The sequence below is a fragment of the Carcharhinus amblyrhynchos genome, chromosome 25, assembly GCF_965287045.1.
Source record: "Carcharhinus amblyrhynchos chromosome 25, sCarAmb.v2.hapA, whole genome shotgun sequence".
NCBI classification, from domain to species: domain Eukaryota; kingdom Metazoa; phylum Chordata; class Chondrichthyes; order Carcharhiniformes; family Carcharhinidae; genus Carcharhinus; species Carcharhinus amblyrhynchos.
This window is the reverse complement of record NC_137348.1, coordinates 19,813,956-19,841,885: the sequence shown is the minus strand read 5'-3', so window position 1 is coordinate 19,841,885 and position 27,930 is coordinate 19,813,956. Positions and strand designations below refer to the sequence as shown.

Sequence of the window (27,930 nt, the reverse complement as noted above, 5' to 3'; positions counted from 1 at the left end):
GAAGCTCAAACATTACCACTAAAATCCTGCAAACTTATCCTGAGGGGGTAGTTCCACTGAATGATAAATCATGGTTCATAGTAAAGGGAACTTTTCCTGCATTCTTTGTTAAAATGTGGTTGCACAAAATTAACCTGAACTGTGGCCCATAAACCAACTGGTTGACAGCAAGAACAGGCTACAAAATCTTCTGGTAAAGTATAGGAAAGTGTCTGGGAATACTCTAGGATCCATGACTAGGATGGAAGCAAAGCTCCAAATCAAACTGGATAGCAACCCTAGATATTCAAGACAAGAATTGTGCCTTATGCAATTAAACTGAAAAGGTAGGAGTGGAAATAGTAAAATTAGTCAAGGAAGGAGTAATTGAATCTGTAATAATGAGCAATTGGGCAAACCTACTCATCCCAGTTATTAAATCTGATGGTTGTGTGTGTAACTGTGATGATGAAAAATCCAGTACTGGGTCAACCAGCACCCCTTGCCACTAATCAAGGATCTGTTTGATGGACTGGCTGGTGGTCGGCAATTCAACAGGATTGACTTGTCCTAAACATACCTCCAGATGAGGGTGGCAACCACTGCTAATGATTGTTACCAATAAGGGATTGTTCCAATATAAATACCTACCTTTTGGAAACAGTGGTGAAAGAAAGAAAATGAAGATAGACAATAAAGAAATAAAAAGGTAGAGAACAGTAAAATAAAATGCTTGCCTTCCCTGCCCCTTGTTCTGAATTTTACCTCTCTCCCACTAATTCTCTTCCCCCTCCTCCCACAATCTTCATGTGACTTTAGCTTCTATACTGTTTGGCCATTCACACCCTTTATTCTCTTTATGGACTGCCATTAGCAGCCTTTTCCCATGGTTTCTAAGGCTATGACTCATCTTTCATTCCCTCACCCTGCAGTATAACTATCTCCCACTTTCTATGCCTTTTATCTTTGACAAAGGGTCATTTGGACCTGAAACGTCAGCTCTTTTCTCTCCTTACAGGTGCTGCCAGACCTACTGAGATTTTCTAGCATTTTCTCTTTTGGTTTGAGAACCAAATTTTAGTGAGTAGCTACTCTACAAGTGAGATATGGGTACTGCAACCATTCTAGCTAAGATAAGCCTGCTACAGTGCAACTTGATGATGAGAGAATATAGCAGAAACAAATGGATCAAATCCTCACTTCACAAAGTGAATTAGCAGACACTTTCAGAAAGGCATCTAAGGTTGTGAAATCCCTGAACCAAGGATTATTTCATAACCAAGTTCAGATTCTATTGCAATAGAACAACAAATGTTGCTGACAAAGCAACTTCACAAGGTGAATACCTGACCTGATATTTGTGAGGAACAGACTACCGTAGATGTCAAGGATCAGACTCCAGAACATTATATCTTACCAAAACGAAATCAGCATCCACCAAAAAGACTTGCATGTTACTTGTATATATTAGATAATAATACTTGGCAATGTAACTGATGTTCATTGTGGGGGGTAATTATTAATGTTTAAAAGTTTATTGAAGTTTACTTAAGTAAAGGGGGAGGGATATGTATTGGAAAGTGATGCATCACTGTGATTAGTCACATGGCATGCTGTGACATCATCAGAGTCATTCACGGGGTTTTATTTCTCTTCCATATTGAACTTTAATCAGGCAATACCTCAGAAATAAGCCTGCATTAATTTGTTTAAGGAACCCAGTGTGGCACCTCAAATTATTTTCCTTGTCAAATCAGTTAGAAACAATTGCAGATAAACAGCATTAAGGATTTTTCAAAAACATTTGTGTTGTAATTTTACTATTCAACTCTAGCATTACTAAAAATGTACACTGAAGTGTTATTTAACACTATACAGAAGACTCAACATTGGTTTACTTTTTTTTATTGAGTCTCATTGATAAAGTATAGGGTAATACACATTACGAACACAGTAAAAATAAAAATGTACATACAACAGTTATGTTAATCACAAGATGCATTATAATGTGCAGACAGTGAGAACATTTTCTCCAGTGTGCGCTGTCTGTTTATCTTTTAATATAACTAAAAGTGTAGAATTCTGCTTTCACCTTTTCATTTTTTGCTTCAAGATAGTAGCAAAAGATCACATTTAAATCTAATAACATGCTTAATAACCTTTTGAAAAGTTCAACACAGGAGTTGGGCTGCATCAAGTGAATACAACGTGATTCACAAAAATTCTTTCATTAAAAAATCTTTAAACATCTTTGCAGTTGCAATTATTTACATTTTATTGGCCATTTTTAGAACTTTGGAAGCAAAATTGTCAACACTACAATGTCCTCTTACGCCATATGGCCAATAAGCATTTAACATTTTACTAATTAAGCTGCCTTCTTGTTTTACATATCTTAAAATTGTATTTTAGCCAAAACACATTCAGATTTTAACAACAGGACACAAGTTTAAGTGACAGAATATTCGATCAATAACATAAGTTAAATCAGATCTACATGATGATTTGATAGTAGCTAAATCCATTGTAAAGAGAAATTTCACACAATACAAGTCAAAAAGCACTCCTAAACCATCTAGGAGGTAATATCAACTATGAATTGAGTCAACACAATGCAACAAGATGTGGTAATAGGCATAAAAAGCATCTTTAATAGTCTTGATACTTGTCATAGATGGATCAAAATCTACTACAGGAAAGATTGTTTCCTTTACATAACATTACTATACAAAGTATATTTGGCAACGGTACGAATACCAAAGCTTTTCACCAAAAAAAACTTGCTTATTTCAAGTATCCGTGTATAAAAATGTAGCAGCGTTTTATGGCTGAACTAAAATTAGTTGTGCAGCACAATACTAGTAACCATGAGATATGTGACCTATCATGGTGAATGTGCTGAGAACACAGAACACATTTTTCAGCCTCTAATTTCTACCAGTCTTTCAGGAACAAAGTAACATTAAATTATAGCTACCAGCAATTTTACCAATAAAATAGTTCCTCTTCCAAAGAGGAAAGATGAGTAGGTGGAGTATAATTGACAATATCTTTTCTTTCCCTAAAATGAGGCTCAATTGCAAAAGTAACCCCAATTATTTTATGCACATACATACCTATCTGTCGTAAAAGCAACAAATGAGACTGCATTGGAAGCCATCAGATATCATGTTACAGTGATTTGTAGCAATTCCAATAGTGTAAAGCAACATCAGACATACAAACATAAACCTACCTTAATCTACTGGACTCTGTCTTGAATGTCCCCTGATAATTCTGGTTCTCATTCATCAACAGAGCATGTTCATCTGTCACAGTGCATTATGGGAGTGTCGGATACCACTGCTGTATACAGTGTTTTTCAGGTCATGTCATATTTAATTGCAGTACCGATACACAAACAGGGGTACTTGGTTTCTCTCAAGTATATCAAATGTTACCATTAAAGTGTTTACTGCTAAGACCACAACTAATACATATGGTTAACTATAACTCAAAATGAAACAGAACATCATGGGAAATAGTTCATTTTTTCTTTTATATATTGCTGCCAATATAATTATAAAACACTCAAAATGACAATCTTATTAACATCTAGTGTTTTACTGTAACACAGGATGGAGAAATGAACCAAGTCAAAAAGCTTCTATTGCTTTTGTAGTAAATGCCCTTTTCAGCTAATTGTTGTTTATAAATCATCTTTACAATTGTATCCTGCCAGGTTAATGTTTTCTTCACAATACATTTAACACACGGTGACTATGGAACACGCAACTACAGAAACATAATTGTGCCAGTTACATCAGTCTTTGAGAAATTAACTGATCAAAAAGACTTCTGTTTTAAAAAGAAGTGTTTCAATTATCCAATAGGTAAATGCAAAGAAAAATATTTTCTTCAGATCCTGTGGCTTCAAATAAATTGTTAAATTTATTTTTCAGCCTTTCTCCTAATATTCAGCAGTGGTCTTTTCCAGGAAAAGGCTTCGAACATCCAACATGGAAGCCAGTTCTAGGATGTGACTCTGGAGAGCAGGATTCTCCACACTATCTTCCTTCTGCAACTGTGGGTATGTTTCTGGGTAATTCCGAGTTTCCTTTTATCAGGTGTGGAGACAGGAGGAGAAAATATACAGTCATAGAAAAAAGGGAAGTTAATTTTATAGTATGGTCTCTCCACACATTTAACAGATTGAAGATAACATGATCAAGACTGTCCTAAGTTGATTGATATATAACATATTCAATTTCAAAATCAAAATTTAAAAAAAAATCAAAAATGCAGGTGAACAATCAAAACCGATACTGCAGAAAATGATCAGGGTTCAAATTAATCACAGAGACAAAGCACGATAAAGCAAGATAAAGGATTCAACACAGATGGATGCAATAGGAGAAAATAAATGGAAAGGGGATGGGGGTACATACACACAACATCCCAAGCAGCATTAGCAGCAGAGATCATCCTAAAAAATGAAGGATTCTATTCATGATAAGATTTATTGTCATATACTTGCTGCCCTTGGCCTTCTGGGCAGTACAGGTCACAGGTTTGGAAGGTGCAGTTGAAAAAGTGTTTGAGAGTTGCTGCAGTACATCCTGTTGATGATACTGGAAGTATTTATATACTCCCATAACCAATGGAAGTACTGTGTTATATTAACCCATATGTTTTAACATAAGTAAAGCTTTTATAGTTAAGTTACATTTACAACAGAAAAAATACTTCTCACGTAAATAACTATCACATTTGGAGTGAAAATGAATGCAAGGTAGAGGCATTTAAAATTAGTTGGGGTGATGTTTTTATACTTTGACAAGCATGTAATATTTTATGGCAAAATGGTAGAGCCTATCGGTATCCTAACGTAGAATGGAGGGTTGGGGATTAGGTCAGAGTATATGCTCACAATTCTGAATGTAACCACGCACACTTGGACTACATTAAGAAAAAGCACATCGTTGATGCCAGGTCCTCTCTCATTCAACACCCAGCCTCGTCAGGAAGAGAGCTGCAGTTTACGAAATAGGATTGGCAGAGACCTAGAAGTAGTTTGGCTTCCCACCCAGCTACTATAACATGGCATAACTTAAGGAAATGAATAAAATTCAGAAATGATTGTGTTAAAAATAGAATTTATAATAGGTAATAGGGGATTGAACTATGAGGAGAGGCTGAATAAACTAGGCTTGTACTCGTTAGAGTTTAGAAGAATGAGGGGAGATCTCATTGAGACGTATAAGATGATGAATGGGATGGATAGGATAGAGGTGGAGAGACTCTTCCCGCTCAAAAAAGACAGTAGGACTAGGGGGCACAGCCTCAAGATAAAGGGGAGGCGGTTTAGAACGGAGTTGAGGAGGAACTTCTTCACTCAAAGGGTGGTGAATCTCTGGAATTCTCTGCCCGTTGAAGTGGTGGAGGCTGCCTCGCTAAATATTTTTAAGAAGCGGGTTGATGGGTTCTTGATAAGAGAGGGGATTAAGGGTTATGGGGAGAGGGCGGGAAAGTGGAACTGAGCCACAACAGATCAGCCATGATCTTATTGAATGGCGGGGCAGGCTCGAAGGGCTAGATGGCCTACTCCTGCTCCTATTTCTTATGTTCTTATGTTATGTAACTGCGAATTTGCTGAATATTTTAATACTTGTGTTTCGCCCTCTTGAAATAGAAGTGGTAAATCCAGAACAAACCACCTGCCCATTCAGCACCTCCCCTATCATTGCCCAGGATTTCAAACATCAAGACAGACATTTGTGCATTTGCTTCAACCTAGCACGCTGTATACACTGTTCACGGTTTAGTTCTCTATATTAGGCAGGCAAAGTTCAGATTAGATAATCAATTTGCCAAGCATCTGTTCCATCCATAATTGCAACCCTGACTTCTATGTCACTTACTATTTGAATTCCCAATGCATTCTCAATTTGTTCTCCCAGTTTTTGGGCTTTTACTTGATTTCAATGAAACTTGATACAAACATTGTATTTTTCTTTGAGGCCATCTGGCCTACTGATTTTAATAACTTTAGACTTTAACCAAAACTCCCCTTTCTCTTCTGCAAGAATTGCTGGCAAAGTGAGATTAACGTAACAACATTTTTGGGATTAGGAGAAAATAATAATTTGGTGCCTAGACTGAAAAACCCTACACTGGAAGGCATGATAGATGGCCTGCATTACTTTTGATAACTTGTTCCTGAGCCAGAGGTGTCTATTTGCTGATGTTCCATTTCTACCTGCCTCTCCCCACTTCTAGTTATTTATATAGTCACTGAATCTCACGTCTCTTAGTTCTTCAATTTCTCTTATTAGGCCTCTTGTTGCTTTATGCCAGTATCAGTTTTGTCATTTAGCTATCTTCTATTTTCCACACAAGCACTGTACAGGTCATTAAGTTTAATTCTCATTGTATGTGTTTTTCTCTCGTTTTTCCCCTTTGTTCTATACCTTGTTAAATATTTAAATACTGGAATCCCTACAGTGCAGACAGGCATTCAACCCATCAGGCCCGATTTTATCATAGTGTTGTGCCCATTTGTGAGCATGAAAACTTGATAAAGTCAGGCATGAAGCGAGGAGAGCGATCTGTGCCCATCTCCACACCAGTTCCCCCTTTACCAAAGCCCAAAAATGGCTGCGATCAGGACTGCGCCTGAAATGGGTGCGACGGTCATTTAAATGCATTTGCAAGCATTTAAATTGATGGGTTGCACACCCAAGCTTACTGGCACTTCTCCCTTTACCAGTGCATTCGTCCATCCAGAATCAGCATGAAATAGACATGCTCCACAAAAGTCTGATTTGGGAACTCCAGTTAGGGAGGAGGTATGTGCCGAGTGTCCGATGGCTCTCTGCTTGAGATCGGTGGTGGTCCGCTGCCAGTGAGAAGGGGTCCCTTGCATTTCAGCCTGAGATCAGTGAGGGGGAGTTCCGCTGCTGCTCTGCCTGAGATTGGTGTGGAGGAGCCCACAATCGTTCTTGGTGGCAGGAGGGTGGGGGTATAAAGGGGTCAGTAATGTTGGGGAGTGGGGAAATGTCTGTGGGGTGGCCAGAGAGAGGCATCATCAACGGGAAGGATGTGGCAAGAGAGTAGCATTCTATCAGTTTCTTTCTGCGCATGCACATTTGGAAACACCGATTGGAGCTGCAGGGTGCGGTAAGCTCCACCCATAGGCTTGTGCAGCTGGTTTGGAATCACTTTTTGCAGGTAGTCTGGAGGTGCCTGAGAACGGGTCTAGAAGTCAGATCTGAAACACTCCCCAGTTTCAAGTCCGCCCAATGCTTGGAATCAAAATGGTAAAATAGGGTCCATCGAGTCTGCGCCAACTCTCTGACAAAGGATCCCATCTAAGCCCTTCTCCAATCATCATTAATTAATTACTTAATTACTGACCATTAATATTTTCAAGGCTCCACACAAAATGTTAACTTCTCTATTTTTCCCTGTTTTGCTGACTGTTTATTGCATTTTTTTGTTTTTGCTGCCAATTTCCAACATCTGAAATTCTTGTGCTTTTTTGACCTGATTAAATGTTTACTGTGATCAGTCAGAAAGAGCTTCATATTCAGAACAGGCCAAAATTCAAAAACTTTATGGATCTTGTTTTGATGGTTTATTTACAGATCCTTAAAATGGGGTGTTATTCCACTGGTGCCATAAAGTTTTTATACCTACACATGTAGTCATTGTAGTCATTTAAGCTACATGATGATGAAAAACATAACAGCCATCTGGTTTCATCAATGACATACTGTTTGGTGACAGGAGCGGAATATCTTATGAGAGGTCCAAGTCACATTCTACATCGGCAGGAAATCTCATCACAATTCTCCCCACCTCCCGACCAGTGACATAATGGGAATCCCAACGTTGAGCACTGGGAAACCATTATATTAAATTTGGATGTCACTATCAGGCCTCTACACCTGATCAACCCGTGCTGCATCCCTATAGATAATCTGTTCACATTGGCACGAGAGCACACATGGATTACAACTCATCTCCCAATGAAGTGTATCTCATCGGCAGACCCGCTGGAGGTCAGGTGAGTGCATCATTTAGTGGGGGAGGCTGATAACTGGGGCAGGGGGTGTGGGGGAAGGGGTTCCATTTTGATTTTTTGCATCTAGGAGGCCTTTAAAACTGGCACTCCAATTTTTTAAATACAAAATTGCTGGTGGGACAGGTTCAGAGTCCAACCCACCACCCTGACATTGTGGGACCAGCCCCTAAGTTCCTGGCAATATGATGGAGAAGGCCGTCATTAGTTCCAGTGGCTTTAAGACCGCTTTCTCCGCGCAATGCCACACACTGCAAAAAGTGATAAAATTCCACCATAAACTTTTGAGATTTTTATGTTATCTGTTGCTGTATTATTGAAGTAAAATCAAAAAGGTACAAATCTTACCCTGAACATTTTGTGCAATCGCATGGTTGCGGAACAGAGGACAAACCGGGTCAACAACAATCGAAGGAAATCATCACCAAAAAATTGAAGGAATGCTTGATCTGCAAAAAAAGGTAACAGGATATGCTTTGTGATTAAATGCCTCTGTGAAGGCAGTTGGTGCCATTCAGTCAGGCGTCCAAAGCTTGCAAACATCGCTAAACTGGTTGGAAACCTTTGCTTAGTGATCGATGTGCTATGTCATTTTAAGATTTTGCAAAGCTCATGAAACAGGCTTGATTTCGCAACTGCAAAACCTCCCAAGGAATTCAACCTCTGAAATAACTAAATTCAGTCTTGTATGAAGAAATACTTATATAACAAAAGGCTTAGAGTTAAGATAAACATTACAACACAGGAAAGTGTTGCAGAAAATTAGAGACAAGTGAACAGTCTTTTGTTTTACTTCCATACTCCTGAATGCATAAAGATGGTGGTGAATAATGTAACAGCTTCCGTAATGGTCTGGAGAATGACACATCATCTTAGCTCACTGAGAATGCCAATTTCTTGCTACAGAAACCTCCCTCCCTATAGGATCTTTTTCAATCTTTAATGCATTTACAACAGAGATTTCTACACTGGTTTGTTTGCTTAATATGAACTCTGAAATAGCATTTCATTGAAAATAGGTGTTTGTTGCACTAAAATGCTATAAAACACTAGAACCTGTATGATGATGCCCTTTTTAAAAAATAGAAACTGAATTGAAACTAATTGGAAAACCACAACTTCATGTTTGAAGAGATTAGTGTATGTAATCATACACTAAAAAAATGAACACCCTACAAGGCAGGCAATCAAGCTTTCATATTTAAGTGCTTTCCACACACAGCACAAATATACCAAAGTAATACAATGGAGCAAGGGAAGTTCCTAGAAAGAAAGAGCATTATATCAGGGACCAAAGTTGTCCAAGATATTGGGCCATAATATGATATAGGAGTGAATCTAATGGCATTTGCCATTAGTTAAATTTGCCTTCGCATTCTGAAGTTTTTTAATTCAATTCATGGTGAGTTGCTGAAAGTGAGCTGATAATGCTGCAGAGGGGGATACAGGGCAGCTGAGACCTGAACGAACAGGGCAAGTAATCATGTATGTCCTTAACCAATCAGACAAAAGAAATTAGCAGTGCAAGGACAGAAAAGGGTACATTTGAATGGGTGAATTCAATGTCACATCATGTACAGCAAGAGAAGGACTATAAGATTGGAATGTGATAAAAAAAAATGATTTTTTTAAAAATTGAAAATGCAATAAAGTGTGGAGTCTCAGTCCTTCAGGTCCCATTAATTTTCAGCGCCAGATGTTTTTTTTTTAAGCAGTAACTGACATTTATCACAATACTAAAAGGGCACCTGCACAAAGAAACAAAACTTCCCTTTGTGGCAAGTTTAGTTCTACACACTGCAAAAATACAGCAACATCACACAATTAAATACATTGCAGTTGCAGGAGGACCTTTTTTGCAGAACTAATGCAGAGTAGTGCAACTCTGACAGAAATTCTGAATTTATCATACATCTTCCCATGCCTGAAGTTGCTGTACCATTTGTGCTCAAGTGAACTGCAGGCATCATTAGCCTCACCCATATTTTGACAGCAAATTGTGGCTGGTTGCGTCATTAATTGTGGATTACTTTGCATGGTAGCTTTGCAAATACTGATCTTTTATAACATGATTGAGAAATGTACAAGAGGTATTCATAAAGTGAACTGCAACATTCAGACTGTAAGGATAAATGGAGTATTTTCTCAAATGGCAGACTATGATTAGCGGAGTGCCACAAGTATCAATGCTGGGGCTTCTATTATTTAGAAATATAAGAACATACAAATTAAAACCAGGAGAAGGCCACCCAGCCCCATCATTCAATGAGATCATTTTGCTTTGATTATATCCTCAACTCTATCTTACCACCTACCCCAATAACCTATTATCCCCATGCTTATGAAGAATCCAGCTTCAAAAAAGTCTTAATCTCTGTCTTAAATGATCATTTTTAAACAGTGACCCCTGTTCTAGATTCTCCCACAAGAGGAAACACCCTTTGAATATCCACCCCATCAAGACCTTCACAATTTTAGAGGCTTGATTTTACCAGTGACCTGTGCAGCGAGCCAGTAAGATTGCATGTGAGGCCAAAAATCCAGCTTGTTCTGGGTGCAAACCGGTTTCTCATTGCATATAACCTTCTTGGCACTGTTTAGACAGCAAGATCAGCTTCACGCTCCTTCGGCAGGGGAGATGAAAAGGGGTGAGAGGAATGCAAGGAGGATTGGGGTGGTTGCAGGATGGGCTGCAAATAGGGTTGTGATGGGAGAATCATCAGGGAGGTCTCAATGCCAGGGACCAATGCTACCATGGGCGGGGTGGGGGGTGGAGGGGTCTAGACCCTGGGGGGGGGCCGGGGTGTGGTCTGCCAGTCCACTGCCTGAGCAACGGCACCCCAAGCAGTCTACAGCTGACATCACTAGCGAGTACGTTCCCCCGTACTGAATCTCTTCTGCAAGATTGCTCCCTGAATGTTTCAATCAATTTGCCTCTTACTGCTAAACTCCAGAAGATACAAGCTTAAAGCATCTAACCTCTCCTCATAAGAGAACTCTCCCATTCCACGTATTAGCCTTGTAAACCTTTTCTGAACTGCTTCCAATGTGTTTACACCCTTCCTTAAATAAGTTGACCAATACTGTACACAGAAGACATGATTTGGTTTCACCAATGCTCTGAATAATTGAAATGTACTCTCCACTTTTGTATTCAATTCCCCTCACAATAAATGGTAACATTCTATTAGCTTCCCTAATTACTTGCTGTACTTGGATACTAATCTTTCGTGATTCATGCACAAGGACACCGAGATCCCTCGGCATCTCAGAAACTCTAATCTCTCACCACTTAGATAATATGCTTCTTTTCAATCTTCTTGCCAAAATGGATAATTACGTAAGTTCCCACATTATACCTTATTTAGCAGGTCTTTGCCCACTCACTTAGCCTATCTATATCACTTTGTTGCTTCCTATATCCTCTTCACAGCTTACTTTCCTGCTTATCTTTGTGTCATCAGCAAATTTAACAATCATAACTTTGGTCCCAACATTCGAGTGATTTATATACATTGTCAAAAATTGAGGCCCCAGCATTGATCCCTCTGGCACACTACTCATTACATCTTTCCAACCAGTAAATGAACCATTTATGTCTACCCTCTGTTCCCTGTTGGCTAGCTAATTTTCTGTCCATGCCAATATGTTACCCTCTACACTAGGGGCTTTTATTTACCACAATAATCTTTGATGCAGCACCTTCTGAAAATTGAAGTACAGTATATCCACTGTTCCTCTTAACCACAGCATATGTTACTTCTTCAAAAAACTTCAATAAGTTGGCTAAACCTGATTTTGTATATGTTCATGTTAAACACGATTTAAACAATTGATATCAATGACGTGTGTACAATCCCAGCTAATGTTAATACTGGACAAGTCAGAACCCAGAACGAAAGCTAGCTTGATAGATCCCACCATTTTTTTGAAACATTGGAGGTAAGTTACTAACAAATTCACAGAAGCCCATTAAAGAACTTTTAATACGAAGAATAATATATTTATTAAAACAAGAAGCATGAACTATAATACATCAGACAAAAAGTTCAGAAAGATCTCAATACAAACACAAGAAGATGCTTCAAATTTACACAATTCATTTATCCTAGCAATACTTTACAGATACATAAACTAGTGAAGAGTTACCACTAGCTTGGTACAAAGACTGCTCCTGAGAATTCACTCAGTGCTTTTCACACAACTTGTATCTTTCCCAAAACACCTAAACCACACTCCAAACTCAGTTTCTTCAACTGCAGAACAACCAAATGAGTCCCCTAAATCAGTCTTCCAGTAGCCATGTGCTATATTGATCACTTTGCTGAGTTCTATAACTAACTCTTCTGTCAATGACTGTCCCGAATAATGTTATAGTCTTTTTCACCACAGAGCTTAAAATTCCTGTCCCCTCTCCCTGACACACACTGAATTCTCTCACTGACCTTTTCTCTGTAATTTGACTACTGTTGTTAGGCAACGTTTTCCTCCAGAATCACTAAACTATTAAACCCTTTTAACCCATAACTTTACTTTCAGGGAATGTAAAACCCCATTAAAAATGTTTATTTAAAAACAAACTAAGACCTGATCTTCAGTCTATTCAGACTTCTAATCAACAAAGCTCAAAACAATCTAAATGAAACTGAGATGATTTTACCTTTTTTAACACACAAATATATATTATATATATATATATATATATATATATATATATACACACACACACACATATATAAACTTGAAAAATATACATTGTTCTTGGACAACAAACAGACAGAAACGTCCCTAAGTTTTCTGACAATATAAAAATGGTGAGATTGCAAGTTATGAAGGAACACAGACTGCAAAGGGATATAGACAAGAGTGAGTAACAGTGTGGCAGATGATGAATAATGTTGGAAAGTAGGAGGTTATTCACTTTGGTTATAAATTAGAATATATATTTTAAAAAGGTGTGAAACTTGTAAATGTTGATGTTCAGATACTTGGATATATTTATAAAAGGAACAGAAACTTAACTTAGGTACAACAAGCAATTAGGAAAGTAAATGGTAAATTGGCCTTGATTGCAAGGGAATTGGAATGCAAGAATAAAGAAAATCTTAAATAAAAACATGAAATGCTGGAAGAGCTCAGCAGGACTGGCAGCATCTGTTCAGAGGGAAACTGAGTGAATTTCACAAGTCCAGATGACTATTCTTCACAACCCTTGAGGAAGTCTTGCTACAATGGTGCAGGGGTTGAGAGAGACCACATTTGGATTACCGTGCAGAGTTTTGGTTTCTATATTTAAGGAAGGATTTGCATATTAAGGAAGGATTTCCATATTTAAGGAAGGAAGGATTGGATGCAGTGCAGAGAATGTTCATTAAATTGTTTCCTAGAAAGAGATTAGTCCTATGATGACTGAGTAAATTGGGCCTCGATTCTCTGGAATTTAGAAGAATGAGATTTTATTGAAACATTTAAAGATTATGAAGGAGCCTAGTTACTAAAATGTTGGTTCGACTGTCTTGGAAATATAGAACAAGGCACAGTTTCTGGACATGGGGCTGATCAAAAGGTTGTAAATGTTTGGAATTTAAGACCGGGATGACCAGACTTTTGGTCTCCCAGGGAATCAAAGGGTATGGGGAGCAGGCAGAAAAGCCCAAGATTAGCTATGGTCAGGCTAAATGGCAGAGCAGGCTCAACATCTATATGGACAACTCCTGTTCTCATTTATTGTGTCTTTAATTTTCCTTGGACTACCTTTTAATTGAGACAGTAGCTATATGAAATATATACAATTTTCCATTTGGCTATATGCTGCAGGATCATCAGTTTGTTCTTGATCTTGCATTATATTAGATAAGTGTTTTAAAAGTTAGGAATCACTAAATACTCCTATTTTAGGATGAAAACAATAGTCTACTTTCCAATTGTGTGGTGGCAAATAAAATAATGACAAATTTCTAGGTCCACTAGAAAGGAAAGGAGTACTTATTGGAAGCGGAGTATGATAAAGTATAGTGTAGGTAGCTGTGGATGTCAGTAGGAGTATAATAGGCATCATTGAGCAGCTTATCCTCAGAGATGGAAAATAGAATCAAGTTCAGGAAGGGAACACAGTCACTGCTGGACATTGTAAAAGGTAACAGAAGGATAACAATTTCTTTAAAAAAAAATGCTTCCCAGTTGCTCAGGGACTCAGCGTTCTGTTTCAGAATTTTGAAACGGCTTTACTTTGAGAAACAAATATACTTTCCACTAGTAATACATAATGGAAAAAAAACTGGCTTGGAGATAGTCCAACCAGTTTATATCTCCATATTTACAGTAAATGCTGCTCCATGAACTTAATTTTACGGTCAAATCTAATACACTCCCCACAATACAAGTAATCATATAAACCTCCCAGATGTTGTGCAAGGACTGCTGGAGGCAGCCAAATATGACTTTTTCAGGGGTAACTATAAATGGGCAATAAATACAAATTTACCAAGCATCACCTATATCTACATTTCCCAATTTTTTTCCACCACGGAACCCTTTTGACCTCCCAAGCCTACTGAAGGAACCCATAAGAAACATTCCTACCATGTTAAAAGAGCTAAACCACAAAGTGACTTTTGTGCAGTAGGCACAAACAAAAAAAAACAAATTCTTACAATCTTTTCTATTTCTTGTATGAATACACTCATTATAATTAAAAAGTTCTCTTATTCAACAAAGTACTTAAGGCTTGCTTTCCTTTTGTCGTTTTAATGACAAGGCTCTAGCCCTAGCCTGAACCTTTGAGGACTTACTTTCCTGCTGTTTCTTGTTTGTCCAATCAGAGGCTGGCTTCTCACTGCATTGGCTGTTCATAGATTCACTGGTGGGCCTATCAACAGCCTCTGATTGGACAAGCAGTTTCCTAGCATTGTTCAAATTTTAAACAACAGCCTGGCTTACTGAGGAACCTCTGAATATTTCCCACAGAACCCAGTTTTGGAAACCTTGACCTATACAAACATGTAATAATTTTATATATACACACAGTTCTTCCCTCATACATTGTGCAGCATTATTGCTTAGTTATGACATTTTGCAACTGTCTCATAATCCCAAATTACAGGTGCAAAATTTAAAAAAATAACAGAAATCCCATTGCTGAGCACTTTACAATTATGGCAGGTGGAAAGTGTGTGATGTGGGGTCACTGGGGAATGACAAAAATGATTTGCACGCTAAATTAAAGAATCTCAACTCATCTTTTTGTTTTATATTTAAAATTGGCTTGTTAACTAACAAGTTAGTACAGGTTATGTCCAAAGCATCTTTCACTGCTTTCAGAAGAAAAATGCTATATTCTTTCTAATTAAATGCTGAAGGGTGGCGAGCTTGATTAATCGGACCATTCAGCATTCTTACTGAGACTAATTTAGTTACTTGTTCATGCATTCATTTCTTCATAAAACAGCATCCTGGTGTGTGAAATATAACTTACCCACAGTCCGTGATTTAGTCAATAGGTGAGCTATGTCCCTGTAAATCTTATGAAGATATTCTTGACATTTATCCCACATTCCTTTTCTCATACTTGTGAGTCGACACATAAAGAGAAAGGCCATCAGAGGATTATATAGAAAGAGGGTAAAAAGGCTGCCACGTTGAGTCTGATCTGCAAAGAGAGGCACACAATTTAACAAGATTTTGGGAGGGCCATCTATAATTATCATGAACTCTGAACACAATGTTAACGGTGCACAATGAGAACATCTCTGACTTTGAATACTTAACAAAAAAAACTTTAATTAACATACCACCTTTCACTGCATTCAAGTTTAAGTTGGCTTTATTATGATAATTGCCTAGTTACCAAAATAGTACTCCCAACATTTGAATTCAGTTGTGAATTACATAGCAATAAATTTCAGGCTGAAGACATCCAAAGCCATCCCTCCACAGTATTCCACAGCGAATTCTCACATCTCCAATTCCATTGTTAACATAAACCTTTCAAACTCACTGAGCTTTCTTGTTCCACCACCCATGGTGATCTGTTCCACATATTTATCCTTCTACATTGTTAGGAACCAGATTAGAAACTCCAAGGTATATTATTAAGTTAGACTAGATCCCAAAGTTTTTTGATTTTGGCATTAGTGTGAGCATATAACGTTTTGCTCCAGGCCTGATTCTATTGACTCACTAGGAAGCTTTCATTAAAACAAAACAATACAGATTAACTATAACAAAAATAATTAGCATAACTTTTTACCAACTGAAACAATTAAACATTTCAAGATATAACTCTTAACTGCTAGCTACCTCTATTAGTTCCAATTTAAGCAATATTCCCCATAGATGTAAACTTCTCCAGAATAATTGAGCAAAAACACAGGTTTATGTGGTTGCCAGTCTTCTAGTCTTTTAACACCTCTGGCAGAGGTATTGAGAAAAACCTGTCTTCTGACTTGCAGGCAACAGCCTCCAGAGAAAGACATGTTTTCATAAACAGCACAAATTCAGGAAGAGACTTGTCTTCACACAGCAGAATTCTGGAGAGGGAGGGATAGAAACTCTGTTTTCAGCGCTCTGGAGAGGACTACCCATTTTCTAGCAGGTCCCTAACTTCAATTTCCAGAAAGAGAGAGAGAGAAAGACCTGCTGCTCCTATGAGATTCAAACAGCAACTACCTGCTTGTCTCTCTGTAAGCCTAGCTCCAACCATTCATATGACAGTGTCTTCTTGTCAAGCAGCCTAATTAAACCCTACTCTAAAACTCTAGGGGACAACCCTAAAAATAACTAAACTGTATTAACCCAGATTAAAACAAATACCCCAATAATTAGTAACAACTATTCTGCAAACTTAGCATGTGGGCTGTCAATTGCAGATAAATCAGCATTGTTTAAACAGAGTTGAAACACAACATCTCCTTCAAAAGGAACATAACACAAACATTTCTTAAAGATGCAGCATCATCACAACATATTGAATGAAATTGCACAACTCCAATTTTCCTATAGTCGTCTTTGGGTTATTTTAGGAATCACATCAAAATACTGTTTACAATACTAATATAGAAGCTTCATGGATGCGTCCTAGGATAATTTAGAAAATAATGGTAATATTGTACTGCAAAATCATTTTTAACTGTGGAATAGTGAATGGCATGATAATTAAGTAATGTCTTCCAATCAGTATTTTAAAATGTGCATACCTTGTAAACCTTTGGGATAGGCTGTTGGTGAAAGCAGGCAGACTAAAGGCTGGCCAAATAAGTTGATAAAGTTCTGCAACAAAGAGAAATTACAATTCAAATTTGTGACTCTTGAAGCTCTTAAAAAACAACATAGCATAAAAATAAAGAATAATGTATTGCAAAATAAATAAGTGTGTCCATTCAAGCATGTGAATTTTTAAGGCATAGTGAGACTGCCAAACAGCTTCTCTGGCTGAAAATGGAGTGGCATCTCTTTGGAGATAATTATTGATGAACTAAATTTTACTCTTTTTCTCTAACTCACCTTCATAGTCCATTTATTTCCCCTCTTTGTTGTATTTCTGTCCACAGTTGACAGTGAATTAAATATTCTAATTTATACTTCCTTGATTCAACTCAGCACGTTTCATTACAGATTGGTTAAGTGATATGCAGTTGCATGTCCTGTTCCGACAGGTTCCAGATCCTCCCTTCAGAGGGTGCTGTGATGTTTTGGAAATCTATGCACAAATCAGTGTATAAAATTCCACAGAAAGTCTGTGACTACGCATACATGAAATAAACGCCACTAGTTCATCGCTGACCACAAAATCTGGGCTGATATTCCTTCATTTGTTACCATTGGCTAATACACTGTAGACTCTCATTTTAGAAGGTCTGGATACGCCACTTAGCAGAGATGCGCAATACAGTACATTGAACAGAATCATATGTGCATTCACAGATAAAGGAGAATCCCGCTCTCCAATCAAAAAAGTAGGGGAAGTCATTTCTGCTTTGTAGTTTGATTTCTGGATTCCAAACTTCATCTTTAAAGAATGAAAACTATAAAATCTACCGCAAGTTAGTTCAGCAGTTACAAATTACTAAGTAGTCCTTGTCCAGACCTATCAGCCTAATAGGAGTTATTAGGTGGATAATCATAAATATTGAAAAACTGATTGCTCACTAGTGTGAAGGTGAACATTCAGAAAAGTTTACAGTCAGTCATTCTGAATAGGAATCAGAAATGATCATTCTGATCATTAATTCTGTACGCCCGAGTTATAGCAAAATTGAAGATATGACTGAAAAATTAAATGCGCAGCTTTTTCAAAGCAAGTACTTTACCACTTCCTGTTAAAACGATTACACTAATTCCCCCTGAGAGCATTATATTGAAGGCTGCTATATAACCAAACAATATAATCCTCAACAATAATTGCCTCATAGCTTATATTTCAGTTACATTGGGCTGGATAATAACCAACAGATCAGTTTCTGATGTCGGTCATGAAACAATAATCACACGTTTGTCCAAGGTGCAGACCCAGAGACTTTCTACAGTCACACTTCAGAATTAATATTCACTCTACTGAATGTTTTCATAATTTTAATAGCTTCCATTAACTCTCCTTTTGGCCTTGACTAGAATCATAGAATCCCAACTGTGCAGGTGGTGGTCATTTGGTCCATTGAGCCGATACCAATAACAATTCCACCCAGGCCCTATCCCCTTAACCACACGTCTATACCTTGATAATCCTCCTGGAACTAAGGGCCCGATTTTACCAACAATGTGCACCTATTTTTGGGCGCGAAATTGCATTAAGTACAGGCGCCGGGCCTTTAATGCGATCTGCACCTGAATCTGAGTAAATCGTGACTTTACCAACACTCGATTCAGGTGCTGATCCGGTCCGTGCCTGAATCAGGATGCCCGACGATTTAAATGCATTAGCTTGCATTTAAGTCTATTTAATTTGTAAATTCTATTTATTGAATGGTGGCCCAACTCTACTACCAAATCCCACTTTACCTTCTTCTGATCCATTCCAGATCTGCGCTGTAAGCGACCTGCTAAAGAAAAATCCGAAGCAGATTTCTATTCTGCAGGGGAACCTCCGAAGCAGATTTCTATTCTGCAGGGGAACCTCCGAAGCAGATTTCTATTCTGCAGGGGAACCTCCGAAGCAGATTTCTATTCTGCAGGGGAACCTCCGAAGCAGATTTCTATTCTGCAGGGGAACCTCCGAAGCAGATTTCTATTCTGCAGGGGAACCTCCGAAGCAGATTTCTATTCTGCAGGGGAACCTCCGAAGCAGATTTCTATTCTGCAGGGGAACCTCCGAAGCAGATTTCTATTCTGCAGGGGAACCTCCGAAGCAGATTTCTATTCTGCAGGGGAACCTCCGAAGCAGATTTCTATTCTGCAGGGGAACCTCCGAAGCAGATTTCTATTCTGCAGGGGAACCTCCGAAGCAGATTTCTATTCTGCAGGGGAACCTCCGAAGCAGATTTCTATTCTGCAGGGGAACCTCCGAAGCAGATTTCTATTCTGCAGGGGAACCTCCGAAGCAGATTTCTATTCTGCAGGGGAACCTCCGAAGCAGATTTCTATTCTGCAGGGGAACCTCCGAAGCAGATTTCTATTCTGCAGGGGAACCTCCGAAGCAGATTTCTATTCTGCAGGGGAACCTCCGAAGCAGATTTCTATTCTGCAGGGGAACCTCCGAAGCAGATTTCTATTCTGCAGGGGAACCTCCGAAGCAGATTTCTATTCTGCAGGGGAACCTCCGAAGCAGATTTCTATTCTGCAGGGGAACCTCCGAAGCAGATTTCTATTCTGCAGGGGAACCTCCGAAGCAGATTTCTATTCTGCAGGGGAACCTCCGAAGCAGATTTCTATTCTGCAGGGGAACCTCCGAAGCAGATTTCTATTCTGCAGGGGAACCTCCGAAGCAGATTTCTATTCTGCAGGGGAACCTCCGAAGCAGATTTCTATTCTGCAGGGGAACCTCCGAAGCACTCTCTGCCCTTGTGAAGTCAGTCTGCCCCACCATCCTCCTCGACCATCCTTGTCAGAGCGCCAATATCCAGCCCACACCCCCTAGCAGTGGCAATCCATTTGATCTAAAATATTAAACTTCTGACACTGTTTAAGTATATCCTAGATGTTCCTGGGTCTAGAAATTTTTTCTAAAGAACTGTTGCTTCAGTATATATGCTACAAGTACTGGTTGTTATATATTTATAATATGTTGATGGAGAGACGTCTCTGTGACATGAATGAACAGACACTCAAAATGATATGGATGTACTTTGTTCTATGTGGTCGAAGATTCTCAGAAATGCAAATTTTATCTTTCACTTGAGCCCTGCAAATAGATACTTTCAGCCCAAAATAATCCAAGCAGCTCACCTTCATTACTGAGACAAAAGTAGACAGTAATAGATGCGTGTAATCTTTTGACAAAAGCTTAGAGTTCAATAGCGTTATCAAATAGTTAGAACAATATTTTCCCTAACAAGAGCAGGTATAATTATTGCCAACTCTTCCATGTGTCAGAGAGTCGCTTTCTCTGCTTTTTTTCCCCGCCCGGGCATGCTACTTCAGACTTTTTTCAAGTTGCGCATGCGCAGTTCAAAGCTCCAATAGTTCCGTCAGCGCTAAGCCCCGCCCACCAAGTGGATCAGACCGGAGCCGGCAAAAAGCGTATGGGCACACTGTGAGGATGATTCCGGGCTCAGATCTGCAATATGTCTGGATCCAGCCTTTTGACTCCAAATGGTAAAATCGAGCCCTAAGGGTCAATTTTGTCTCCGTGGCCAATCCACCTTAGAGCACATCTGGACTGTGGGAGGAAACTGGAGCACCTGAGGAAACCCATGAAGACAGAAAGAAATCCCACAACACCAGTTTAAAGTCCAAACAGGTTTATTTGTAGCAAAAGCTGCAAGTTTTCGGGACAGCCTGTCCCTTCGTCAGGTGGCTGGGAGTTCTCAAATAAGTCCTGTTTGGACTTTAAACTGGTGTTGTGGGATTTCTTTCTGTTTTACCCCAGTCCAACGCCAGCATCTCCACATCGTGAAACCCATGAAGACACAGGGACAATGTGCAAACTCCACACAGACTGTAACCTGAGGCCAAAATTGAACACAGGTCCCTGGCTCTGAGAGGCAGCAGTGCTACCACGTGCCGCCCTACTACTGTAACAAAATAACAGAACCTCACGCCCCTCTGAGTAATTTTAATATTTTTAAAATCAATAGCATCAGACAGTGGATGAGTGAATTATTCAGAATAATGGGACAAACTTGCCTCAATTACAATTCTTATCAACCAACATTTGAATGCCTGCACTGTTCTACCAAAGGATACAACAGAGCTTTCTCATTTCTACCTCACAGCTTATTTTTATAGCTACTGAAACAAGAATTCTGATTACAAGAACTATTTGTTTTTTGAAATTAGAGCATGCAGGACTTTGTGACAGAGCATTCACAAAAGCTGCATATAACCATTCTTTCGCAATCTCAGAAATTCCAGTCAACACTTATAAAACCATTTCACTTTGGGGAACTAAATGACACAGTGATTGCACATGTTTTTATTTCTAGAATTAAGACTTCATACCAATTAAGACTAATGGAATCATAGGGCAGAATTTTATAGGCACATCCCCCCCAAGGACAACGGAAAATGCTGTTAGAACCATACCATAGAACCATAGAAAATTACAGCTCAAAAACAGGCCTTTTGGCCCTTCTTGTCTGTGCCGAACCATTTTTTGCCTAGTCCCACTGACCTGCACTTGGACCATATCCATCCATGAACCCATCCAAGTTTTTCTTAAATGTTAAAAGTGACCCTGCATTTACCACTTTATTCGGCAGCTCATTCCACGCTCCCACCACTCTGCGTGAAGAACGCACCCCCCCCCCCCCCCCCCCCCACCCCCAAATATTCCCTTTAAACTTTTCTCCTTTCACCCTTAACCCATTGCCTCTGGTTTTCTTCTCCTCCGAGCCAAGCCCGCCCCCGGAATCGGAACTGGCACATCGGTAAAATTCCAGCCATAGTCTTCACAATCAGACATAATTGTCATACAGGTAGCAAATTTATACAGACCCAACTACCTTCTTTAGTGGGCACAGCCTAGAGGGTGAAATGATTCAGAGGTCAGCATTAAATGGTCAATCTCGTTAATATTATATGACCTGTTGTTGTACATATAACGCAAGTACTTCTTTTCAGGCAAGGATTGAAGCATATTTAGGAATTTTACTCTGTATTTCACTGCATCATTGTACTGTTTTCTAAGACAAAGGACATAGCCTTCAGCAGCTGTCTGCCATCTTCATTTCTTGCTTACAGGTGTCTTTATGTGGAGATATGAATGTCCAGGAGGATCATGGCCAGTTCAGCATGTCTTGAGACAATACTTAGCACAGAGTTGACCACCGTGATGCAAAGTATCACTTGGTGGGCTATTCCACTATTGTGGAAGTCTCTGCTGCATTTGTTGCAAAGGAAGACAGTGGATTGAGAAGGTGCATAACTCACTGGCATTCAGGTTTTTTTCAGCTTTTTCCTCATTCTAGCCAGCAGTTTTTTGTTTTTGCTCACCTCTTCCAATGAATGCCCTTTCAAGTAGTCAGTCTCCAAAGAACAAAGCCTTCAGTGACCATCTCCCAGTTATCAGTGTCAATGTCTGCCATCTTCATTTCTTGCCTGCAGGTGCCTTTACCATAGAGGTATGAATGTCCAGGTGGTCGTGACCAGTTTAGCATGTAGAAGACCTGTGACAACATGGCCACATCCATCTGATGGATGTGGGCAAAGCAACACAGATGTTGTTGGCTAAGCAATGAGTGTACTGCACCACACCTCACCTGCAAGTGCTCAGTACAGACACTCTGTGGTTAAAACAATAGTGTTCCACATCCAAGGTCTAATATTTGCAGTTTGCTTATTAAAATTTGTCAAAGATTTTAAGTTCAGGAATAATACTAATGATATTAAATTAGCACCTAAACAAATAGGAGGTGAGCAGCTCACAACACATTAATCTCGCCACACGAAGATTATGACAGAAGCACCAGAGGGGGCTAATGTACTTTACCTACTGACCACAGGCATAAGAAACATGAAATGGACAATGGATAATCTTCTAAATGCATCTGGATTTTAGAATTGCAACCCTAATCAAAATACTGTGAATAACATTTGGACAAAAACTTCTGAAAAACGTGGCTGTGAAATATACAACACAATGATCAGACACTACTTTTTCTTAAAAATTGCTTCTACACATATCCATTAAATGCATCTTTCTATGATCTAATAGTCTACTAATTAGATGACATTATGACAAGGACAGAGACATTTGTTGTGTGTGCGTTATTTTTTAAAAATCAGCAAATCTTTAAAATTTTTGTGTAGAAACTGGGCTAAAATAGAATGGCACCAAACACTCAGAGCAAAAGTAAAGTATAGCACAGGAAGAGGCCCTTTGGCCCTCCAAGCTTGTGCCAATCATGATGCCTTAACTAAACTAAAGAAACCTTCTGCCCTTACTCGGACGTATCCCTCTATTCTCTCCCTTTTTATATATCCATCCAGATGGCTCTTAAATGTTGCTAATATACCCGCTTCCACCACCTCCTTTGGCAGCGCATTCCAGGCACCCACCACTCTCTGCGTGAAAACTTCCTTCGCACATCTCCCTAAATTTTTCCCCTTTCACTTGAACGTGTGCCCCCTGGTAATTGACACTTCCACCCTAGGAAAAAGCCTCTGACTATCTACCCTGTCTATGCCTCTCAATTTTGTAGATAAATTATTATTGATTATCTGTGTTTTATTTACCTGCAGTAACACAAATGCTGTCAAGCAAAGGCAGGTTTACAATGCAATACATCATATATAGGCACAGGGTTCTGATCAATGGGCGAGGTCCCTTGCTGGGCTGGAGTACTGTGCATCCAATTGGTCTCTGATTCCTCTGCATTTGCTGATAGACTCAAAATCAGTAGCAAATGCAGAGCAAATTCTGGTTGCTGAGTCTGAAACTGCAGGAAAACAGCTAACAAACTTAAACTTATTGAGGCATGCACAACACCACAAGAGAAGAAAAGGGAGAGACATTACAGCCAGCATAGGATGAGGGATTTAACTGCCGAGGTTTGCAAACCAAGCAACGAGGAGGCAAGCAGACGAGCAGGTCTGCACCTGGCACCAGCACTAGTGGATCCAGGCCAGAAACAGTAAGAGACATGTGACACCCCTGCCCTCAAATAAAGCAAGAAATCTCACAACACCAGGTTAAAGTTGAACTTTAATCTGGCATTGTGAAACTTCTGTGTTTACCCTAGTCCAACGCTGGCATCTCCACATCTCAAATAAAGCCATAAGGAGCCGAGCTGGTTTGTGTCAGATGCCAGCATTAGTGGACCCAGGCCGGCAACAGGTGCCCCAAATTAAGCCACGAGAAGCCGAGCACTAGGTTGTGCCAGCAGCAGAGCGGACCCAAGTCAGCAAGCAGCAACAGACACACAACCAGACCCGAGTCAAGAAACAAGTGTGACAGCCATGGTCTGTGAGAGACGCTGCCTTGAAACGTGAACAAGTGAGCGAAGTGAATGAGAATGGGAGACTGAAGGGTTGGGAGTGGGAGGGAAAGACTGCGAGGGTGTTGGGGAAAGAGTGTACGTGAGGACGTTGCAGGTGTTGTGTGAGGGCCAGTTTGCATTATGAAAGGAGAAAAAGAGTGCGATGGGGTTGAGGGTTCATGGGTGGAATAGTTTAAGAGAGGGGGAATGGGCAGGAGACTCAAGTGAGTGATGCTTAAAATCCATGATCAGAATCGCAGCTTCATAATTAATTGATCAATCAAATCTGTGCAGAGCTTGAACCTGATTGCACAGGTACTGACTGGGCAAATGCCTGCTCTTTCAGGCACGTTTCTTTGGCTGCTTAAAATCAAGATGAAGAGTAAGACTTCTAAATGTGCTTCAACTCTTGCCTAAAAAGAACTTACATTGTGGTTGTAATTTTACCATCATGCCTGCTATAGGAATCGAAGCGGGTGAAGGAAAGACCATAGAAAAGTCCCTTGACCTCGGGCGGGATTTTAGTTTCAGGATGTGCAAGAACAGATCGACACTATCAACTTGCCAGGCAAATTCTCAGAAAATTAAAGGTGAGGCAAGAGGACAGTTTGTCAATGTACTTAAAAAGTTTAATTACTGAACAGTGTACATTCATCCTCATCCACCAAAAGTATGGGTGAATTATCTGACAACTTAGACTGGCTGATTTCCACGTCACCTGAAAAAGCTGAACAAGAAGTGGACTAATGACAACAGAACTGCAAGATATTGCTGATTCTTCTGTTGAAATAAGCGAACAAACCTACTCTGAAGACATTGTCTTATGGTCAAATGAAATATACCAGAAAACATGGGTAATATAGAAAATTTGAGACCAGAGTTTGAGGTTGCAGACTGAGAGCAGGTTAACAATCTTCATAAGTCCCATTTTCTGAGGGTGAAGAGAAATGGAATGATGGAACTTAGAAATTGAAAACCTCTAAGGCAGTCTACTGTAATGTTTGCAAATTAATCCCTGACCCTGGTAAAGAGAAACAAACATTTGCTGACAGGTAGTCTAATTGGAGAAATGTCAGAAAAGATACTGCTGACTGAAACTTCCAAAGTTCATAATAAAGCTACGTGTGTCTCTCTTCAAAGATGTAAATTATTTGGAAGAATTGATTCTGCTTTATCGGCTCACTTTGAAAAAGACTGTTCTTACTGGAAGAAAATGCTGAAACATGTTGCTGCCACAGTCAAACTGCTGTCTTCTTTGGGGCTACCTCCAAGAGACATCATTGTCAAATCGAAGAGGTGATTTTTTTTTTAGCTTGCCTTGAATATTTCAGTGAATTTGATTTGCTTCTCATAGAGCATCTGAAAAGTTATCAATATTGTGGCTCAGGGGAGACCAACTTTTTAAACTCACCAAAACTACAATGACTTCATCACAATAATGACAGAGCAGTTCAGAAATCAATTAACTAATGAAATAAAAGATGCCAAATACTATTCCATAATAGTTGATTCAACCCCAGATGAGTGTGATGTGGAACAATTAACATTAATTTTAAGGTACGTGACCAGCGATGGTGAAGTTGTAGAGTGATTTGTTTGTTTTGTTCAGCTACAATCCGGTACGTCTAAATATCTGAAGACAACAGTTTTGGAAGTCTTTGCAAGTTAAAGTTCAGACATCATAAATTGTAGTGGGCTGCTTCAATAATGCTGCAGATAATCAGCCTCAGTTAAAAGTTTTGTCACGAAAGTTCAAAATGACTATAGCTCGATGGAAACAGAGGCAATAACATTAACAAAAAAAAGGTCATTCTGATGATAAGAAGCATACAAGAAGTAGGATATTATTTCTCAATGAAAAATGAGAAAATGAAAAAATCTCCGGCCATTCACACCCCAAAGTCGCCGCCAGTGAGGACGGAGAATTTGGCACTGTTAGGACATTACAAAGAGAATATTGACGCCGAATTGGGATGTTTCATTGAAAGCATCACAAAGAGAGACTAATTAAATAAAACCATTGTGGGTCCTTGAACTTTGAGTATTAGAAGGCTATGGAAGATCAACAACAGCATTAAAGATTGAGGTGCCATTGAAGGAAGACCAAGTATGAAAAAAAGGAGGGTTTTAAAAATAATCAGGTAGACTCTCAGCCACATGGTCCAGGCATGTGTTGCAGTGTGTAATGCCAGAGCAGCAGACTCACTACGCTGTTGCAAAAGGTCAGGTGCTCTCAGTGTCATTCTTAAAGAAGGGGTTTTTCTAATCAGAGAAGGGCATGATTCCAGGCAATATTTGGCATATTTGAAAAGAAGGGATGCTTTGCTGTGTGATAGAACATACCCTGACAAGAATATTCAGAAGAAAAAAGTCTAGACACCTTCAAGAACAACAACAAATTGCATCCCATAAAAAGAATTTATAGCATGGAAGAAAAAAGTTATGACTTGTGAAGAAGAGAATGTCCAAAAATATGAAGTGATCCAAGAGAACGTTTTTATCATACAGGGTGAATTACTTAGATTCTGGATAATTCTGAGATTAGTTATTAGAATGGAAGCTGATACGGGTGTTGCTGTATCTTTAATTCCTGAGACTACATACCAACAAAAGCTGAAGCATCTTCCTTTAAAACCAGCTGATGTGATTTTTAAGGACATACATATAAGAGATTGTGCTGTCAAAAGATTACATCATGGTCAACATAGAGTTGAATGGGCAAACAGCAGAGTTACCTTTCTATGTGGTCTGTTTTCAGCACTATTTGGAAGATCATAGCTAGAGAAGATAAAGCTTAACTAGAATGCTGTCAACAGATTGACTGATGCCAAAAGGAACCTACAGCACCTTCTGGAAGAGTGCTGCAAGAGTGTACTCGAAGAACTACTCGGCTCAATGAAAGGAGTTTAAGTGAAACTCAAGATAAAACTTAGTCAACCAAAAAATCTCAAAGCAAAAGCAGTGTCATATGCAATTCATCCCAAGGTTGAAGAATTAGAATTTCACCAGTTACGAGTGACTGGGCTACCTCCATTGTACCTGACATGAAAACAGATGGTCCAATTAGCAAGTGTGGTTATTTTAAAACAATCATAAATCCACTGTTGTGTGCTGATCAATATCCGCTTCCTTTAATTGAAGGTTTGTTTGCTGGATTATCAGGTCGGCAAAAACTTAGCACAAGCATATAATATAGCCACCGAATCGCAATCACCACTTACCATCATTACTCATAAATGTCTTTTTCATGATAAAAGATTGCCTTTTGGAATAACATCTGCATCAGTCCTATTCTAAAAATAGATGGATCAGATGTTA

The 27,930-nt window shown here is 39.2% G+C and overlaps 1 protein-coding gene across 3 annotated transcripts in view; it reads right to left on the bottom strand.

The window, feature by feature from the left end:
• Positions 1–1,884: 1,884 nt before the first annotated feature.
• Positions 1,885–27,930, bottom strand: part of scai (suppressor of cancer cell invasion) — a 180,752-nt gene continuing 154,706 nt past the window's right edge. For 2 of the 3 annotated variants that reach the window (XM_080212011.1, XM_080212012.1), the window contains exons 14-17: positions 17,236–17,308; positions 15,516–15,689; positions 8,390–8,490; positions 1,885–4,075 (exon numbers count right to left, since the gene is read on the bottom strand). In XM_080212011.1, coding sequence (XP_080068137.1) covers positions 3,929–4,075; positions 8,390–8,490; positions 15,516–15,689; positions 17,236–17,308 — 495 coding nt within the window. In that variant the 3' untranslated portion in view covers positions 1,885–3,928. Of the gene's footprint in view, positions 4,076–7,579; positions 8,293–8,389; positions 8,491–15,515; positions 15,690–17,235; positions 17,309–27,930 lie in introns of those variants that run through there. The other variant, XM_080212013.1, reaches the window with a different exon arrangement.